Genomic DNA, 14081 nt, shown 5'->3' on the forward strand with positions numbered 1-14081 from the left:
GTAAAAGAATGAAATTGTTACCTAATATGGTGTTGGACCACCTTTGGCATCCAAGAGGGCCTGAATTCTCCTGGGAATTGACAAATCTGATCTGATACTACTCTTCATGCAAACATTGTTCCAATTCTCACAGAGGCATAAAGCAAGCCTTGTTCTTTATTTTGGCTCCTTGTTGACCATATTGGCTATATGATATTGAGGTTCGGCGTCTTTGGGGCCCAGGGAAGGTGCAAGACTTTATTTTCATGCTCGATAACACGATTTGACAACACCAGCTGTGTGAATTGGAGCATTATCATCTTGGTAAATGGAACTGCACCATGGCCGGCCAAAATTTGCACATAGTTGCTGGCAGTGATTCTGCCTTTCAAGGTGATGATGGTGCTTACAGAATACCAAGATATGGTTGCCCAAACCATGATTGTGCCGTGCTTTACCATTGACACAAGACAGTCCTGGTCCAAAGCTTGGGATGGTGTTTGCCACACGTAAACAAGGCTGATGGTTGGGAACATTGCGAAGCTCAATTCATCGGACCATATTACAGTCTTCATTGATCGATAGTCCATGATTTATGGGTGTTGCACCACTCCTCTTCTGAGCAATAATATCGGTCACTAGTGGTTTGCCAATTGCAGCTCATCCATGAATGTTTTGCTTATGGAGTTCCCTCTGTACAGTTTTTGTGGACACAGGCTTTGTAAGACTGAGATTGAGCTCTGCAGTCACTTTCGCAGCAGTTGTTTTCATTTTACAGGTCACAATTCTGCGCAATGTCCTTTTGCCTCTTTTGGTCAGTTGATCATGTGGACTGTGCTTATACTTATCAGACGACGTTTTCCCAGAAACTGTATATGCCGTCAAAACCTTCGATACTGTACCTTGCGACATGGCAAATAAATTGGCAACTTCAGTCACTTAGGCACCAGCTAAGTGGGCACCAACAATTTGCCCTCTCTGAAGCTCAGTAAGCTCTGACCATTTGTACCACGCTTCTGCTTATCAGACGATGTGTTCCCGGAAACTGTATATGCCGTCATAACCTTTGATTTGTACCTAGAGACGTGGCAAATAAATTGGCAACTTCAGTCATAGAGGCACCAGCTAAGTGGGCACCAACAATTTGCCCTCTCTGAAACTCAGTAAGCTCTGACCATTTGTACCACGCTTCTGCTTATCAGACGATGTGTTCCCGGAAACTGTATATGCCGTCATAACCTTTGATTTGTACCTAGAGACGTGGCAAATAAATTGGCAACTTCAGTCATAGAGGCACCAGCTAAGTGGGCACCAACAATTTGCACTTTTTGAAGCTCAGTAAGCTCTTACCATGTGGACCACGCTTATGCTTTTCAGACAACTTTTTCATGGACACTGTATAAACCACCATAACATTTGAGTTTGTGCCTCACGATGTGGCATATAAATTGGCAACTCCAGTCACAGAGGCACCAGCTAAGTGGGCACCAACAATTTGACCTCTCTGAAGCTCAGAAAGCTCTGACCATGTGTGCCACGCTTTTGCTTATCAGATGTTTTCCCGGAAACTGTATATACCGCCATAACCTTTGATTTTGTACCTCATGACTTGGCAAATACATTGGCAACTTCAGTCACAGAGGCACCATCTAAGCGGACACCAACAATTTGCCATTTTTGAAGCTCAGTAAGCTCTGACCATGTGGATTGCACTTCTGCTTATCAGATGACATTTTTGTGGAAAGCATATGCCGTCATAACCTTTGATTTTGTACCTCGTGATATGGCAAATAAATTGGCAACTTCATTCACAGAGGCACCAGATAAGCGGATACCAACAATTTGCCCTTTTTGAAGCTCAGTAAACTCTGACCATGTGGACTGTGCTTATGCTTACCAGATGATGTTTTCGTGGAAACTGTATATGCCGTCATAACCTTTAATACTGTACCTCGCGACATGGTAAATAAATTGGCAACTTCAGTAACAGAGGCACCAGCTAAGTGGTCACCAACAATTTGCCCTTTTTGAAGTTCAGTAAGCTCTGACCATGTGTACCGTGCTTATGCTTAACAGACGACTTTTTTCCCGGAAACTGCATATGCCGTCATAATCTTTGATACTGTACCTTGCGACATGGCAAATAAATTGGCAACGTCAGTCACAGAGGCACCAGCTAAGCAGACACCAACAATTTGACCTCTCTGAAGCTCAGTAAGCTCTGACCATATGTACCGTGCTTCTGCTTATCAGACGTATTCCCAGAAACTGTATATGCCATCATAACCTTTGATTTTGTACCTCTCGAAGTGGCAAATAAATTGGTAACTTCAGTCACAGAGGCACCAGCTAAGTGGTCACCATCAATTTGCCCTTTTTGAAGCTCAGTAAGCTCTGACCATGTGGACCACGCTTATGCTTTTCAGACGACTTTTTCCTGGAAACTGTATACGCCGTCCTAACCTTTGATTTTGTACCTCGTGATACGGCAAATAAATTGGCAACTTCAGTCACAGAGGCACCAGCTAAGCAGACACCAACAATTTGCCCTTTTTGAAGCTCAGTAAGCTCTGACCATGTGGACTGCGCTTCTGCTTATCAGATGACGTTTTTGTGGAAACTGTATATGCCATCGTAACCTTTGATTTTGTGCCTTACGATGCGGCAAATAAATTGGCAACTTCAGTCACAGAGGAACCAGCTAAGTGGTCACCAACAATTTGCCCTCTTTGAAGCTCAGTAAGCTCTGACCATGTGGACTGTGCTTATGCTTACCAGATGATGTTTTCGTGGAAACTGTATATGCCGTCATAACCTTTAATACTGTACCTCGCGACATGGCAAATAAATTGGCAACTTCAGTAACAGAGGCACCAGCTAAGTGGTCACCATCAATTTGCCCTTTTTGAAGCTCAGTAAGCTCTGACCATGTGGACTGTGCTTATGCTTACCAGATGATGTTTTTTGTGGGAACTGTATATGCCGTCATAATCTTTGCCACTGTACCTCGCAGCGCACGCAGTGAATGATGAAAGTGATTCTTCCCTTCACTTTTCAGGTGTCTCATCATTGGCTGTATTGTCTCCCGTTATATTGTAAAGCGCTGAGCAAACTGTTGGCGCTTTATAAATCCTGTATAATATTAATAATAGTAATAAAATCACGCAGCGGAAGCTAACGAATGTTACATCACTTCGGCTTTCAGCGCAAAACATGCGGATACTTTCACACCTGCAAACCATGTAGCGTTTCCATATTTTGTCTAACCCTCCTAGATTGTAAGCTCCAAGGAGCAGGGCCCTCGAACCCCTCGTGTATCACATTGTATTGTTATTGTACTGTCGCATGTATTGTCTCCCATTGTAATGTACAGCACTGAGCGAACTGTTGGCTCTTTATAAATACTGTATAATAATAATAATATTCTGTATAATGTCACTCAGACATATGACAATAATTTCCATGCACATCAGCATACTCCTATCCTTTAAATGTGACTCATTCAAGCACAATGTATTTGCTATTGTTGTCCTGTGTTTCTTCTTTTATTTGCATGATGTGAATGTGGAGGAAGACTAGTCATGCTTGGCTATGTGATGAGTGTCTGGTTGGGGTGGCATGTGACAGCTCTGCTAGGGAGTGTGATCTCAGTGTGGAGTGATCAGCATTCCTGACATAGTACAGCCAGCCCCTGTCAGCGGATACAGAGCAGCAAAGTTGGAGCCTCTCCTCCGTCTTCCTGCCAGGGCTGAGCAGTGAGCAGCATGTGGGAGAGAGGGAGGTCCAGTGTGCTCAGGAACACAAGACATCCACACTCAGCCAGGGGGTGGGAAGCAAGAAGTTGAAGCGGACACGTAGCCTGCCATCGCCCTCATCTCACTGCATCTTCCCTTTTCCTGTGGCTTGGCCTCCATCGGGCACCTTCCAGCCACTCAGAGGCACTTTATTCTGCCTGTCTACAAACTTCCCATCGGCTGCTATGGAGAGCAGGACCTGCCTGGGATTGTAATGTAACGGATCGGAGAGTGGATGTGTCTGGATGCAGCTCTGGGAGAAGCCCTGAGGATGGAAGTTCTCACACAAGTTAGAAAGTAACAGTATAAGCAGATCTGGTGACATTGCTACTGCCCATGTAACCGATATGGATGTGTCCTGGCCAGCCTGCATCTAGTTCCATGACAGTCTGATGAGCCCTGGCACTGTGGAGATCACACCTCTGGGCACATCAGGGGCAATCTAAAGCCCTGGCACTGTGGAGATCACACCTCTGGGCACATCAGGGGCAATCTAAAGCCCTGGCACTGGTGGAGATTGAACAACTGGGCACATCAGGGGCAATCTAAAGCCCTGGCACTGTGGAGATCAGACCTCTGGGCGCATCAGGGGCAATCTAAAGCCCTGGCACTGTGGAGATCAGGCCTCTGGGCACATCGCGGGCAATCTAAAGCCCTGGCACTGTGGAGATCAGACATTTGGGCGCATCAGGGGCAATCTAAAGCCCTGGCACTGGTGGAGATCAGACATCTGGGCGCATCGCGGGCAATCTAAAGCCCTGGCACTGGTGGAGATCAGACATCTGGGCGCATCGCGGGCAATCTAAAGCCCTGGCACTGGTGGAGATCAGAAATCTGGGCGCATCGCGGGCAATCTAAAGCCCTGGCACTGGTGGAGATCAGACATCTGAGCGCATCGCGGGCAATCTAAAGCCCTGGCACTGGTGGAGATCAGACATCTGGGCGCATCGCGGGCAATCTAAAGCCCTGGCACTGGTGGAGATCAGAAATCTGGGCGCATCGCGGGCAATCTAAAGCCCTGGCACTGGTGGAGATCAGACATCTGGGCACTTTGCAGGCAATCTAAAGCCCTGTGCACTGGAGGAGATCAGACATCTGGGCACATCACAGGCAATTTAAAAGCCCTGGCACTGGTGGAGATTGAACAACTGGGCACATCTGGGGCCATCTAAAGCCTTGGCACTGTGGAGATCAGACATCTGGGCACATCAGGAGCCATCTAAAGCCCTGGCACTGTGGAGATCAGACATCTGGGCACATCAGGGGCAATCTAAAGCTTTGGCACTGTGGAGATCAGATATCTGGGCACATCAAAGGCAATCTAAAGCCCTGGAATTGTGAAGAGCAGACAACTGGGCACAACAGGGGCAATCTAACAATCTAAAGCCCTGACACTGTGGAGATCAGGCATCTGGGCACACAAGGAGCAATCTGAAGTTTTGGCACTGTAGAGATCATATATCTGGGTACATTAGGGACCATCTAAAACCCTGGCACTGTAGAGATCAGACATCTGGGCACTTCGGGGGCCATCTTAATTTCTGGAGTTGTAGAGAGTCCCCTGGGCACATCAGGGGTCATCTAAAGAACTGGCACTGACAGACATCTGAACACATCAAGGACCAACAAAAGCCTACAGAGATCGGACATCAGGCCCTGGCACTGTATAGCTCAAACATCTGGGCACATCAGGGACCATCTAAAGCCTTGGATCTGTGGAGATCAAACATCTGGCCTTGGCATTGTATAGATCAAACATTTGGGCACATCAGGGACCATCTAAAGTCTTGAATCTGTAGAGATCAGACATCTGGGCACATCAGGGACCAACGAAAACTCTGGCATTGCAGAGATCAGACATCTGGGCACATCAGGGACCATCTAGAGGAATCCTGTTGGGATGTGGGTGCCAGAGTCTACAGGGGGCTGAGGATGGCATCAGCTGTGTTTGAGGGCACCTCCCTGGTGAACATGTTTGTGAAGGACTGCTGGGTTAATGGGATCAGGAGACTTATCATAAACCGGAAAGGTGACGAGGAGGAATTCTTCGAGATCAGGACTGAGTGGTCAGACAGGAATATTTTGTATTTGCACAGGAGTTATTCAGACCTGGGGAGGCTCTTTAAGAAGTTGCTTGAATCATTTCCTGAAGACCATGGGGAGCTGTCACAGTCATCTCTGCTGGAAGGTTGGTCATTTGTCAGTAAGGCCACACAGTAGGACACAGTCTTATCTGTGGCTGGCTAGTTGTTTGTAAATATCTCATTTAGCAATGGTGAAGGCAGCTTTGTGATTAGTCAATGACTGGAAGGCTATAGGTTACCTTTGTAGCCAAAAACAAATTGTGTACTTTGCAGTGTAAAGCTAAACAATGTAATGTAAATGTATTTGTTACAGTTATAGGACAGAATTGCCAGGATACTTTTCCTGCACACAGCTACAGAATAATTAATATCTCATGGTTGTGTGTGATCACGTGCACTTTTCCGCAGTTTGCTTTCTGTTGATCTGTTGCAGTTTTTTTCTAGAATTTTCGATACTCAAGATCGCAAAATGAAGCTACTATATTTGACTACTTGTAGTTCCCCTTTGAAAGATATTGCAACTATTAGGCCTCTTATACATGCGGGAGGAACTTATTAAAACTGAAGCAGACAGAATCTGAAGCAGCTGTGCACAGTAACCAATCAGCCTCTATCTTCAGCTTGTTCAGTTAACCATTAACAATAAAAGCTAGAAGTTGATTGGTTGCCATGCACAACTGCTCCAGATTATGTCTGCTCCAGGTTTAGTAAATTCCCTTCATGGTATTTGAAGTGCCAGCTGCAGCAAGAATACAGCACAGATGAATCAACGGGTGGATGTGGAAAGTTGTGGTCGCTCAGCCTGTACAAACCTATGACAGGCTGACAATGGCCACCGCTGTCTAGCTGTCCACAGTTGTTCATATGTGTCCATACAAAGCTTGAGGTTAGGGAAAGATTGCTCCTGGAGGCATGCTGCTTGTGTCCAGGGGTTATCATTGGTCTCTAACTACAGGTAATCGCTCCATGTGCAATTACACATGGACACCAGCGGACAGCTGCATTTGCTGTTACCCTGTCATTGCTTTGTACAGGACTGTCAGCATCCACCTCTGAATACAGCCGCAGGAAACCTCTTAATTCTTGCCTCAGATGGCAGAATCCAGCATATTTCTGTGCCCAGGAGTCCACAGACAGTACAAATCAATGACAGGCTGTCAGACCCCACGACTTTACACCTGTAACCACATACAGTGACGAACGAGCGGCTCTGGGTGCGGACACACAGCTGCTGGCTGAGGCTGTATGCTGCACCTATGGACTCTGAAGCTGTATGCGCAAATACATCCACGTGCATGAACCCATACTATGAAAAACTGTCTTTAAATTTTAACACATAGTGCATATAGACAGGAAGTGACTGGAGAATATCATTGAAAAAAAGATGCCAATAGTGCTTTATGAAAAAAGAAACATGGAAATTATTTATACACAGTGCTTTAGGAAACAAAATGTCACCCAGGTAGGTTTAGATCTACATTAATAATGGTTAATAAATTGTTACTGATAAAAACAACACAATGATGACATCTGATCATTCACCGCTGAAATAGGTCACAGTAGAAATCCAGTGAAAATACACACATCTTTAATGTTGATAACCAAGATTTGAACATAAGACCTAAATTCTATGGTTCAGCCATGATAGTTTTAGTATGCATATCCATCAGCCATTCCCAACCAGTGTTGCCTGCAATCCTCCAGAGGTTGCTGGGGGTTCCTTGAGCTTTAGCCTCCCTTTTGATGCATGGTCACAGAACCAACACCACTTGGCAGAGCCAGCTTCATGATACCAGTGATCTTTTTAGGCTATCTGCGAGGCACTTGAATGGGTCACATTCAGTGGCAGTACCACACGTTGAATACGGCATGCCATCCAGTTTTGCCCTGGCAAAGCATCGCAGCCGCAGCATGTGTAAAGCCTTATGCGGCTGTTGGGGGGGAAGGTAAAACCATGGTTCAACCACCTGCTAAGTGTAGAATTATGACGACCCCTGTGTGGGGCATTCCTCCTACTGGCCACCAATATAAGAAACATTTTTTCCCACAGACTCCAATGACTTGGTTTATTAGGGGTTCCCTGAGCCCTGAAAATTATTTCATGGGTTCAGGTAAGAAGAGGTTGAGAAAGGCTGATGTAATTGAACAAAATTTAGTGGGCCCTGTCACAGTGGATATAGGCAGTGGAAGCTAATGGAAGTGGTGACAGTTAATTAGGCTGTCAGATTGTCCAATAATACTTGTTTATTGGACATGAATGAATTCAGATGTGGATCAATATCCAGTGAGGAACACTAATTACTGTAGTATATACTGAATTGAACTGATGGAATGGAAGATGAGCTACTTCCAATTTGTACAAATCACAGGTTTAGTCTGTGGAGCCAGTTCACATGAGAAAGGCGCATTCATTGCATGTTTCCCACACCACACTCCGCAATCACTGCCTTTGTGGTCTGCAGCAGGTGTTAATATATTGTTAACGACACCCCAAACACAGATCGTAAACACAGGGCGTTTGCAGCCACCAAATCACATGATACCTCAGTACCATGTGATTTGGCATTGCACATTTTTTTTAAAAGTAGTATTTGTGTTACTTTTAGTGCGATCTGCATGGGAATGCACAGAAATCACACAGGAATGTATACCTCATCCCTGTGCGATTCAGGTGTGAACTGGCCCTACAATCATGAAGAGATATAAACATGATCTAACCAAAACCAAATGTTTGGTTTACAAGAAGCTTACTATTTGCATCCTTTAGTGCAGGGGTCTCCACACTTTCTATACAAAGGGCCAGTTTATTGGACTTCAGACTTTAGGGGGGCTATTTGGAGTAGACGTCATTGGAAAAAAACAATGCCTCATCTTTGTTGTCAGTGGGAGGAATTGTACCCCATCATTGGTGTCAATGAGAGGAATTGTGCCCCATCATTGGTGTCAATGAGAGGAATTGTGCCCCATCATTGGTGTCAATGGGAAGAATTGTGCCCCATCATTGGTGTCAATGGGAGGAATTGTACCCCATCATTGGTATCAATGGGAGGATTTGTGCCCCATCATTGGTGTCAATGAGAGGAATTGTGCCCCATCATTGTGTCAATGGGAAGAATTGTGCCCCATCATTGGTCTCAATGGGAGGAATTGTGCCCTATCATTGGTGTCAATGGGAGGAATTGTGCCCCATCATTGTTGTCAATGGATGAAATAGTGCCCTGAGGGCCGCATGAAAGCAAGCAAAGGGTCACATCTGGCCCCTGGGCCGCAGTTTGGAGACCTCTGCTTTAGTGGATACATACAGTGTCCATAATTATTAGATGCATTTATTTATTTCAGGTACTTGTATAGCTCTGTCAATTTACGCAGTGCTTTACATATAAATTGTACATTCACATCAGTCCCTAACGCTCAAGGGGCATACAATCTAAGGTCCCCAGCTTGCATTCATACATACACATACTAGGGCCAATTTAGACAGGATTTAATTAACCTACCAGCATGTCTTTGGAGTGTCGGAGGAAACTGGAGTGTCGGAGGAAACTGGAGTACTGGAGGAAACCCACACAGGCACAAGGAGAACATGCAAACTCCAGGCAGGTGGTGCTGTGGTTGGGATTTGAACCAACGACCCAAGTACTGCCAGGGGGAAGTGCTAACCATTTAGCCGCTGTGCTGCCCATGATGCATCTTTATTTTCATTTTTACTAAGCGATGCTTTGCTAGATTGTCAAAGCATAGTGTATGATCTTAGAGGCTATCAATGAGGGTGAATTTCAAGTACTTGATGGAAACAAAAGTGTACAGTAGGCGTTGCCCTTATGAACCATTCTAGCAATCATTGCTAGGAAATATGTAAAGCACAATTTGATTGCTATGTACTGTATACTATATATGGATTGTTTTATTTATCTTTAATATAAGTGGTTGGTAAGGCACAGTATATACTGGATGGGCAGTATTCTGGATTCAATGCAAAACGAATACCTGTCTACACACATAGTCAGAGCTGTCCAGGCAGTGTAAATCATAGTTAAGTATTTACAGATGTGCTCTTCCACTCCTAGTTAAAGAAACAGACTTGCTTCAACAATATATCACTTCCTGCTTTCTAGGCAACAACACGCTAAGGTCTTCTGTGTGAATTGCTGTGTCCTGACTATTGCTTTTTACTGAAATCTTCCTTCTGCAAACATGGCAAATGACTTACATGAGCTTTGTGGGACACGTCAAAAGGAAATGAAATCAAAAACAATAAACAGAGTGCTGTACAAAAGCCACCCAAGAATTTGCTGAGGTGCAGCTTAGCTCAGTTTGGTGATTACGTATTCTGTTGAAGATGCTTTAGGCCTCATTCATACTGGGCATTTAGCATGGGACCGTAGGGAGCAGGCCAGTCTACAAACATGTAATGAATATTAGAACAACACTTTATTGGATATACATAGGCCACGGCCTGGATTATTGGTTTTAAAATATCAGAACAATAAATTATTTATCACACCATACCTTTATTTAACCGCTTCCCATCTGCCCTTAAACAGAAATACTGCTGCAGGGCAGCACGGGTGAGCAAAATCAAAGATATATACGTGATTTTGCAGTTCGTGGCCTCGGCTATCAATCACTGGGTCCCGGCCGGTGATTAATCGCCAGCGTCTGGTGATCCCCAAGTATTACCTACGGGGGAGAAAACTGTATGTAAACAATACAGTTCTCTCCCCTGTCAGCTCCTGCACACTGCTTTGTATGGCTCTGCATAGCATATCAGAGCCATACAAAGCAGTGTGCTTACAGTTGAAAGCAAACACAGCACATAATGTGTACAGCACACAGTTAACCCTTTGATTGCCCCACATGTTAACCCCCTTCCTGCCCAGTGCCATTAGTACAGTGTCAGTGCTTTTTATTAGCACTGATCACTGTATTGGTGTCACTGGGGATGTCAGTGACACCAAATCAGTTCCGCCCAGTGTCAGAATGCCCGCCACAGTCCTGCTATAAGTCGCTGATCGCTGCCATTACTAGTAAAAAAAAAATTCCAATATATATACCGCCATTTGTAAACGCTATAGCTTTCACGTAAACCAAGTCATTTACACGTATTGGGATTTTTTTTTAGTAAAGACATGTATCAGAATACATTTTACCCTAAATTTATGACAAAATGTGATATTTTTTTTACATTTTTTTTATTGGTCATGAATAGCAAAAAGTAAAAAATATTGTTTTTTTTCTCAAAATTATCGGTCTTTTTTTTTAGTTTATAGCGCAAAAAATAAAAAAGCACAGGCAATGAAATACCACCAAAAGAAAGCTCTATTTGTGGGAACAAAAGGACGTAAATGTCATTTTGGTGCATTGCATGACCGCGCAAAAAATGGCCTGGTCAGGAAGGGGGGTAAATCCTCAGGAGGGCAAGTGGTTAATAAATAATACTTGTATCAACAACTCAGCCCAGCCAATACAACTCGAGCTGACAAATCATTAATATAAACCATCTTCTTACATGTCCCCTTTGCTTTACAAACAAAGAGACCCATCGCATAAACCGGCCACGACTGGGGAGGGGGGAAGGGGAGCTCCTCTTGCCGCTGTCTCTCTGGCAACTAGCATGGAACCCTTCTGACAGCTCCTTTAAATAGGGAACCCCAAGCCTTCTGGAATTTTCTGGGGTGTCATCTGACTCCCCTTAACTAATCAGGCTTCAGCCTCCCAAGATTCCAGAAGGTTCCCTAACATGTGACCTTTGGCAGGCGATGAAATTAAACCCCATTCATCCTAATGATAAATGGGGGTTTTCCCGCAAACTGCCACAGCCCCATGAGCAAAAGGGGGGAAGAAAACAGCAAAACCCTCTTTTTCTGTCATTCAGCGTTTAACACAGATACTTGAGACTCTGGCGTTTATTAGTGGGTGGAAGCAAGGAAAAATGTCACCAGCACACCAAGGATCACCAATATGGATCCAAACGTTTTAATGAATGATCACATAGTTACAGCAAGGCAACGTTTCGGACTCTTGCAAGACCCCTTCATCAGGCATGTGATGTCACATGCCTGATGAAGGGGTCCTGCGAGACTCCGAAACGTTGCCTTTCTGTAACTATGTGATCTTTCATTAAAACGTTTGGACCCATATTGGTGATCCTCGGTATGCTGGTGACATTTTCCCTTGCTGATTCTGTTCGGTTCCAGCCAACGGTCGCTGCAGTACTCACTTATACACACAGCCATTTTTAACGCAGGAACATATGCGTTTGGATTGTACACTTGTATTAGTGGGTGGAAGGTCGCTCTGCCCAGTCGGCAGCTGTAAATGTCTATGAGAGTCTGACAGCTGCTGTGGCTGGTCAGTGCACCGAGTGGTACTAATATTCAGGGCATTTTGTTCGCAGAGACAAATGCCCAGAATTCAACCGTCTGCACCCAGCCATAGAAGCTGTCAGCCTCTCATAGACTTTTACAGGCTGGATGGTGCACCTGTAATAGCCCATAAACCCCATAGCCTCATGTACCTCAGCTAAATGCCGGAGCCTCACGTACCAGGGTTAAATGTGCAGTGTGCTAGGAGCCTTATTGGTTACTGCGGGGTAAATTGTGGCAATAAACATTGTTAGATTGTTAGGTGGGGGTGGAAGGGAAAGGATGTTTGCCCGAATCCAGGCATGTGCAGAGGAATTTAAAGGATAAGTTCATCTTTTGGACAAAAATAATAAATGTACATTTTTTTGCAGGTAACAATGTGCATTTATTATTTTTGTCCAAAGAAGCCTGTAAAGCATTGCATCAGTGATCACTAGATCCCTGGTGCCATGCAGGTCTCCTGCAGACCTGTTAGAATATTTATCTGCTTGCCGTATGGGATGTACGGCCAAGCAGATATACTGACAGAAAAGTTCATTAAAAACTACAAGCCGACAGCCGCTAAGGCTGCTGAGACTTGTAGGCACTCATTCACAGAACTCTGTGATTGGATGACAAAGCTGTGTGGGGGGAGCCCCATACGGCCATGCCGTTTTCAAATCTGACAGATAGTATGGGGAGACTGTCAGAGGGAGGGGTGTGGCGGGCGTGGCTGCAGCTATGGGAACATGTTACATTTTCCACCCTAAAAACGGGTGGAACATGTGACATGTTCCAAAAGTGAACTTATCCTTTAACCACTTCCTGTCCAGCCCATGTATATAAATGGCTGGACGGGAGCATTGCAGGAGCAGGTGGCTGTTTATAAACGTCCTCCCTGCTCCCCGCCTGTGCACGCTCCCTGTACGGGATCTCTGTGTGAGGTCCAGATCATGTGATCACTGATTGGCCAATCAGTGATCACATGAATAGTAGTAAGCAAGATGCCACTTCTGACATCATTGCTTACTACTAGTGAAATCTGTTAATGATCACAGAGGTCACATGGTACAAGGCTATTCAACAGCCTTGTACCATGTGACAAGCTGTGACCAATTACAGCTCGCACAGTATTTCTCAATGGCTGCAAGAATGCAGCTAGAGAGAAGGAGAAATGATTGCTTTTACAGCTTTTATGGGTAAAAGATTGTAAAAAAAAAAAAAAAAAATCTTCATCACTCCCCACAAGTAGTACAGTGTCACTATGGTGACTCTGTACTGCTAGGGTGACAGTATGTTAAAAAACATAAATAATAATATATAAAAAATAAAATACAAATGTCACTTTTTTTTTTTAAATTATAATTTTTTTTTTTTACTAAAAAGATAGATTAATACATTTTGGCTAAGATTTATGAAGAAAGAATTTTTATTTGCAAAATTTTAATTAGAAAAACATTTTTTTTTCAAAATGTTTGGACTTTTTAATTATATAGCAAGAAAATAAAAATCCCAGTGGTAAATAAATAACACCAAAATAAAGTTTTATCTGTCTAAAAAAAATGCTAAAACATTCATATGGGTACAGTGTTGCATGACCGCGCAATTGTCATTCAAAGTGTGATAGCGCTGAAAGCTGAAAATTGGCCTGGACAGGAAGGGGGTGAAAGTGTCCGGACTTGAAGTGGCTCAGGCTCTCTTAACACTTATGCAAAGTGTGAACATTTGTGATATCACACGCATTCCTGCAGTACATTAAAACACATTATTTTCTGTCAGAACGCTGAGGTACCATTCATTCTTAATAACACACCAAACACATCAGCCAACAAACGTGCGCTAAAGCGCAATGCAACTTAGCTTATGGCAACTTCTCGCCA

The 14081-nt window shown here is 44.2% G+C and overlaps 1 protein-coding gene across 1 annotated transcript in view; it reads left to right on the forward strand.

Annotated features, from left to right (window-relative positions):
- Positions 1–3682: 3682 nt before the first annotated feature.
- The window catches only part of PXDC1 (PX domain containing 1), a 104390-nt gene continuing 93991 nt past the window's right edge, over positions 3683–14081 (forward strand). The window contains exon 1 of the mRNA XM_089682213.1: positions 3683–5961. Coding sequence (XP_089538339.1) covers positions 5706–5961 — 256 coding nt within the window. The 5' untranslated portion in view covers positions 3683–5705. The remainder of the gene's footprint in view (positions 5962–14081) is intronic.

This window comes from Staurois parvus, unplaced genomic scaffold, assembly GCF_062004578.1.
Source record: "Staurois parvus isolate SC_StPar_1 unplaced genomic scaffold, SC_StPar_1.0 ptg000287l, whole genome shotgun sequence".
Lineage (NCBI taxonomy): Eukaryota > Metazoa > Chordata > Amphibia > Anura > Ranidae > Staurois > Staurois parvus.